The 7,348-nt window shown below is 44.3% G+C and overlaps 1 protein-coding gene across 1 annotated transcript in view; it reads left to right on the top strand.

Moving 5' to 3' along the window:
• The window catches only part of AKAP8L (A kinase (PRKA) anchor protein 8-like), a 37,156-nt gene that overhangs the window by 28,610 nt on the left and 1,198 nt on the right, over positions 1–7,348 (top strand). The window contains exons 14-15 of the mRNA XM_011980618.1: positions 7,038–7,133; positions 7,222–7,343. Coding sequence (XP_011836008.1) covers positions 7,038–7,133; positions 7,222–7,343 — 218 coding nt within the window. The remainder of the gene's footprint in view (positions 1–7,037; positions 7,134–7,221; positions 7,344–7,348) is intronic.

Here is a 7,348-nt window from a genome sequence, read left to right as displayed (position 1 = left end):
CAGGCTGGAGTGCAGTGGCACCATCTCGGCTCACTCACTGCAAGCTCTGCCTCCTGGGTTCATGCCATTTTCCTGCCTCAGCCTCCCAAGTAGCTGGGACTACAGGCGCCCGCCACCACACCCGGCTAATTTTTTTATTTTTAGTAGAGACAGGGTTTCACCGTGTTAGCCAGGATGGTCTTGATCACCTGACCTCGCCCACCTCAGCCTCCCAAAGTGCTGGGATTACAGGTGGGAGCCACCGCACCTGGCCGAAGTTCACTAATCCTTAAATTCAAAACTGTTGAGTCCTTCAAATGGATTTTTGGTGTCTGTTATTGTACTTTTCAGCTCTAAGATTTAATATGTTATTATTATAATTTCTTTCTCTGTGTTTGAATTGTTTCATGAGACAGTGTCATCATACCTTCTACTTGAGTTTTCTTTAAACATATTGATTATTGCTACTTTGAAGTCTTTGTTGAAGTTGACATCTGGTCACTGTCATAGGAAGTTTCTATTGTCTGCTTTTTTATCTGTGCCTGGGTCAGAGTTTCCTTTGGATGTCTCATAATTTTTCACTAATTCTTTTTTTTTTTGAGATGGAGTCTTGCTCTGTTGCCCAGGCTGGAGTGCAGTAGTGCGACCTTGGCTTACTGCAACCTCCACCTCTCAGGTTCAAGCAATTCTCCTGCCTTAGCCTCCCAAACAGCTGGGATTATAGGCATGTGCTACCACGCCCGGCTAATTTTTGTATTCTTAGTAGAGACGGAGTTTCACCATGTTGGTCAGGCTGGTCTCGAACTCTTGACCTTGTGAGCCACCCACCTCAGCCTCCCAAAGTGCTAGGATTACTGGCGTCAGCCACTACGCCAGGCCCAACAGGGATGGTTTTTGAGGTTGTTGTTTTGAGATTTATTCTGAACCCAGGGAGTCTGTTCTTAGCTATTTTACTAGTCCTGGTCCTCTCTGGTAACCTAGTTGGCCTATGGGTTAGCTAATATCACTATCAAATCTAGCAGTCTTTCTTTTTTATGGCTGTGTAGTTGGGGCGGGGGGAGAACAAAGCTATCAGTGTTTAACCCCGATAAATACTCAGAAAGAAAAAAAAAAGTCCTTTTAACTTTTTTTCTCCCTAGTTTCCTTTGTTTTTGAGAGAGTCCCTAGTCTTGCACTTTCCAACACTCTTGCCAATGAAGTCAGTTCCTTTGAGATTGGGAGTTTACTGATTTAAGGCCCTGTTCTTACTCTGGGCAGAATCTCTGAACTGAAGTTCTGTGGATGGAGACAATGGAGTACCTCTCTCTGAGTGACTCTGCCACTTTAGGAGAGACATGGGAGGAGGTACAGTGGGCTGTAGGCCTCCGGTCTTGGTTTGCCTTTCCTGGCATAGAACCTCCGCTTTATGAACAAACCATGGGTATGTGAGCCCTCATATTCTTAGTGTGCCATGCCCAGGGTCAAGCCTCCATTCGTGTGTGTGGCTGGGTAGAAGATAGGAACCGTTCCCTCTCAGCTATACTTGTCCAGAACTTCGTCTCAGCAATAGGTAGCTGAGGGCGAGATGAGCGATACATCCGGCTGGGTATAGTGGCTCACGCCTGTAATCCCAGCACTTTGGGAGGCCAAAGTGGGCAGATCACCTGAGGTAAGGAGTTCAAGATCAGCCTGGACAACATTGTGAAACCCTATCTCTACTAAAAATACAAAAATTAGCTGGGCTTGGTGGCAGGCACTTGTAATCCCAGCTACTCGGAAGGCTGAGGCGGGAGAATTGCTTGAACCTGGAAAGTAGAGGTTGCAGTGAGCTGAGATCACACCATTGCACTCCAGCTTGGGCAACCAAGAGTGCAACTCCATCTCAAAAAAAACAAAAAAAAACCTATGCTGACATTCTGTTCCTCCTGGGAAGATATCATACCCCTCAACTGAGATGAGCCGGGTAGATGCGGGAGACCTGTCTTCTTGGGTGTACCGTCTGGAGTGGAGTTTCCATCACATTAAACTGGGGGAGGCAGGAATGCAATAGGTCGTGTTTCAGACATCACAACTCTTCATTCTTCTTACTGAGTTTTAGTAGCTTTTCCTCGTTAAATCTTTCTCATTTGCTGTATGTCCTTAGGAACATTTTCAGAGACTTGAAATCGTTGTTTTTTAATACTTTCCATTAGTTTCACTAGGTAGTAGTTCCAGGGAACTCCTCAGACTGCTATGCTAGAAGTCTGTCCTCTCAAATTAATATTTAGGAAGCTTCTTAAACCTTAATTCCAAAACACTGATAAAGATGATACCAAAATGAAACTGTAGATTAGTTTACTATTATTAAAGATATGAAAGTAGGCTGGATATAGTGACTTACACCTGTAATCCCAACACTTTGGGAGACTGAGGTGGAGGATCATTTGAGCCCAGGAGTTCAAGACCAGCCTGGGCAATATAGTGAGACCCTGGGTCTATAAAAGTAAAAATAAAAAAATTAGCCAGGTACTGGGGCATGTGGTCCCAGCTACTTGGGAGGCTGAGATGGGAGGATTGCCTGAGCCCAGGAGGTTGAGGCTGCAATGAGCTGTGCATGCCACTGCATTCCAGCCGGGGCAACAGAGCAAGACTCTGACTCAACAAAATAAATAAAGTGCTAAGTAAAATATTAGTAATTATCAATCTAGTAGTGATCCCTATGTAAGACACATTATAAGTAAGGTTTGTTTGGAGAGATGGTTCCATAAGAAATCTAGCAACACTTACTGTGTGCGGTGGCTCATGCCTGTAATCCCAGCACTTTGGGAGGCCGAGGCGGGCAGATCATGAGGTCAGGAGATTGAGACCATCCTGGCTAACACACTGAAACCCCGTTTCTACTAAAAATACAAAAAATTAGCCAGGCGTAGTGATGGGCGCCTGTAGTCCCAGCTACTCGGGAGGCTGAGGCAGGAGAATGGCGTGAACCCGGGAGGGAGAGCTTGCAGTGAGCTGAGATCGCGCCACTGCACTCCAGCCTGGGTGACAGAGCGAGACTCTGTGTCAAAAAGAAAAAGAAATCTAGCAACATTATTGGTATAATGCAAACTCTTTTCTCTTCATGTGCAAATAGTGAGATTATGCTCTTAGAAAAGCTGAATGATCCCACCAAAATGTTCTTAGAATTTATAGAATTTGGTAAGGGGATGGGATTCAAAACCACCAAAATGTTCTTAGAATTTATAGAATTTGGTAAGGGGATGGGATTCAAAATAGCATACGAAAAGTAATAGTGTTTCTCTATTCTAGTACTAACCAGTTAGAAATTTAAATGGAAAAAAAAAAAACTACTTAAAATAACCACACAATGTATGAAATAGCTAAGAATAGAGATTTAAGAAGAAAGACTTGAGGGCCAGGCACGGTGGCTCACGCCTGTAATTCCAGCACTTCGGGAAGCTGAGATGGGTGGATTGCCTGAGGTCAGGAGTTTGAGACCAGCCTGGCCAACGTAGTAAAACCCGTCTCTACTAAAAATACAAAAAATTAGCTGGGCGTGGTGGTGGGTGCCTATAATCCCAGCTACTCAGGAGGCTGAGGCAGGAGAATCACTTGAACCGGGGAGGTAGAGGTCGCAGTGAGCCAAGATTACACCATTGCACTCCAGCCTGGGCAACAAGAGCAAAACTCTGTCTCAAAGAAAAAAAAAGAAGAAGAAAGGCTTGAGATCTTTAAGAACTACAAATACTCCAAGGATATGAAATAAGACCTTAATGAATAGAGGAATGTTCTGTGTTCTTAAATGGGCGATTTTATAGTGAAACAAAACGAAAACCAGTTCTCTCCAAATTAATATAGACAGCACAATTCTAGTCAAAAATCTCAGTTGGGGAGTAGGACTGAATGAAATGAAATTATTTTAAAGTTTTACATTGTAGAATTCAGTCTAACAATAGTTGAGAGATTGATTTCAAAAATATTAAAACTACAAAGCTTCTGCAATTAAAAAACCAAAAAAGTGATATTAACACAGTAATGAAACAGTGGAACCATAATAGAGAGTCTAGCAAAAGATCCCAGTATGTTTCAGACTTAGTAATTTGTTGAAGTTAGTACAGATATCTTATCTGAAACCTTAGGGCCAGATGCCTCAGAATTCATTTTTGGGCTTCAGAAAGCCAATATGCAAGGCTGGACACAGTGGCTCACACCTGCAATCCCAGCACTTTGGGAGGCTGAGGTGGGAGAATCGCTTGAGCCCTGGAGCTCCTGACCATAGTGAGACCTCGTCTCTACAAAAAATAAAAAATTAGCCAAGCATGGTGGTGAGTGAGTACCTATAGTCCCAGCTACTCAAGAGGCTAGAGTGGGAAGATCACTTGAGCCCAGGAGTTTGAGGCTGCAGTTAGCCGTGATCACACAGTGGCAGTGCAGGCTGGGCAACAGAGTGAGACCCCTATCTCTAAAATAAAAAGAAAGACAATATGGTATTAGCACTAACCTCTCCAAAAGGATCTGGGGAAAGTGCCTTGTAGATGAGTCATGAATAATTCTTCACATGACATATATATAAATGGAATAAATAAAAATGTAATGTCAGTTCATATTTAGCCACCAAAGGAATTTTGGGGGAAAACTTGTTTTCTAGAGCCTTTTGGATTTCCAGTTTATAGATAAGGGATTATAGAACTGTATTCCAATTTGGTAGGGAAATAATGGTTTGCTTTGTACATTTCTGGAAAAGAAAATTTTGGACCCTCTACCTCATAACACATATAGATTGAGTTCATCCTTCATCTGAAAATCTGAAACACTCTGAAATCCAAAACTTTTTTTTTTTTTTAAGAGATTGAGTCTTGCCATGTTGTGCAGGATGGAGTGCAGTGGCTGGTCACAAGTGAAATCATTGCACACTATAGCCTTGAACTCCTGAACTCAAGCAATCCTCCTGCATCAGCCTCATGAGAGTAGCTGAGACTACAGGCACAAGCCACTGTGCCCAGTAAAATCTGACTTTTTCAGCACAGACATGACAAAGTAAATGCTCATTGAAGCATTTCAGATTTTGGGTTTTTTGGAGTAGGGATGCTCACCTGGTAAGTATAATGCAAATATTCCAAAATCTGAAAGACTTCTGGTCATAAGCACTTTGGATAAGGGATACTCAATCTGTATCAAATTCTAGAAAATTTGGCCAGGCGTGGTGGCTCATGCCTGTAATTCTAACACTTTGGGAAGCTGAGATGGGCGGAGGTCCTGAGCTCAGGAGCTCAAGACCAGCCTGGGCAACATAGGAAAACACTGTATCTACTAAAAATACAAAAAATTAGCTGGGTGTGGTGGTGCGTGCCTGTAGTCCCAGCTACTCAGGAGGCTGAGGCATGTGAATTGCCTAAACCCAGGAGGCGGAGGTTGCAGTGAGCTGAGAGCCCCTGCACTCCAACTTGGGTGACAGAGCGAGACTGTCTAAAAAAAAAAAAAAAAGAAAATTTAAATGTGAAAAAGAAAACCAAGATGAGAAAATAGTTAGAAAACTACAGACTCTGGGCGGGTGGTCCAATGTGCTTACCAGAGCACTCAGTTGCCGGTGGACAGGGAAATGCCGTGGGAAGCAGCAGCACAGATTCTTCTGTCTTTCATCCACAGCAGAAATACCCCACAGTGACAACATCCAGTGCTGATGGGCAGGCAGGAGGACCAGGTCACTGTTTTAACACAGGTGGAAGCAGCATGACTTGGAAATGTTCTGCAGTTAATTGGGCACTATCACTTTGAAACCAAACCTGGTTAGAATTAAAAGCACCAGCATGGAAGTGTACAGGTTTATTCTGGTGTTGCTGGGTTACTGTGGAGAAAATGTGGAAGCAATATAAATGTGCCTCAGTTGGGAGAATTTATGGTGTGGTCATCTGGGCATCCAGAGCCAGGAGGATAAAGTGTTGGCAAGTGAGAAAGAGTCACTGAGGAACGGTCTATAGTAGTATCCTAATTGTGTATCTTTAGTTTGTTATGAGCATGTATGATGTCTGTTAATATTTTCCTCCAGTAGTAGAGAAAACGTGCTAAGGAAAAAAAAAAATGAAGATGGAGAGAGTAGAAGCAGCAAGTGAGAAGGCTTTCTGAAACATGTAAATGGAGTGGGCGGGACTCAGTGGGCTCTCCCACCCCGCCAAAAATATCCTCCTTTTAGCTTACGGTTTTTATAATGATCAAAGTGAGATTTGCCTGTACTCCCACCATGAGGAAATGGCCCCGCATACTGACGGAAATCCTTCCAGACAAAATGGCTCTGGCATGCTTTGCAGACAGTACTATATTATATACCTTTCTTATGCCATTGGAGAGATGAGCCCGATTTGAAGGGCTGCATGACGTTCGTTTGAATGTACAATTTATTTAACCTTTTCTGCACTGAGGAACGTTTAGGTGTTTTCCCATTTTTCACCACTACAATCAGTGTGCACATATGTTTCCAATTCTTAAATTTAGGATAGGTTCTGGGAAGGGATTAATGAAACAGATTTTTACTTTTCATACATTCTGTCAAACTGCTTTCCAAAAAATATGGAAACAGTTGATCCTCCCACCAGCATAGAAGTGTCTCTTCAACCTTGCATGTCTGGGAATAATTCTTCATTCTTGGAATTCTGTGGGTTAAAAAGACATGTTTGATTAAATATCTGTTCCTGCTTTTATACCCTCCCCGTTGGTCCCAAAGTGCTCCTTGCCTATTAGCCTAGTTTGCACCTTGTTATGGGTTGCACCTTTGGCTCTTAGTTTCTTAATTTGTTCACTGCTTATAGCTTTTTTGTAAGCAAATCAGATTTCTGTAATACAGCCGTAAAGATATATAGAGATCTATAGATCTGTATTTTTAATTACCTACAGTAAGTGTGGTGTGGAAGGAGAAGGAATTTGAACAAAGATCAGATAGGTTGTGGTTCCATGCTTGTAGAGTGGGCCTCCGTTGGTGGGGCTGCGCTCCGGGTGGAAGCGTGGGTGGAGGGGCAGGGGGGCGTCCCTCTAAACTGGCAGGGTCGGGGCGGGAACTTGTAGGGCACTCAGAGCAGCCTCTCCAGCCCCTTCTGCCCTGCCCGCAGCTCATGATGGAGCAGTCCAAGAAGTCCTCGCTCATGGTGGCCCGCAGTATTCTCAACAACAAGCTCATCAGCAAGAAGCTGGAGCGCTACCTGAAGGTGAGGCGCTGGTCCTGGCCTGGGCTTGTCCCCACCTCAGTCCCCTGCCTGTGCTCCCTCCCTTCAGTGTCCGCGCCCCTCCCCACAGGGCGAGAACCCTTTCACCGACAGCCCCGAGGAGGAGAAGGAGCAGGAGGAGGCTGAGGGCGGTGCCCTGGACGAGGGGGCACAGGGCGAAGCGGCAGGGGTCTCGGAGGGTGTAGAGGGCGCGCCGG

This window comes from Mandrillus leucophaeus, unplaced genomic scaffold (genome assembly GCF_000951045.1).
Source record: "Mandrillus leucophaeus isolate KB7577 unplaced genomic scaffold, Mleu.le_1.0 Scaffold215, whole genome shotgun sequence".
Taxonomy (NCBI): domain Eukaryota; kingdom Metazoa; phylum Chordata; class Mammalia; order Primates; family Cercopithecidae; genus Mandrillus; species Mandrillus leucophaeus.
Note: the sequence above shows the minus strand (reverse complement) of the source record. Positions and strands in the feature narration are given on the sequence as shown.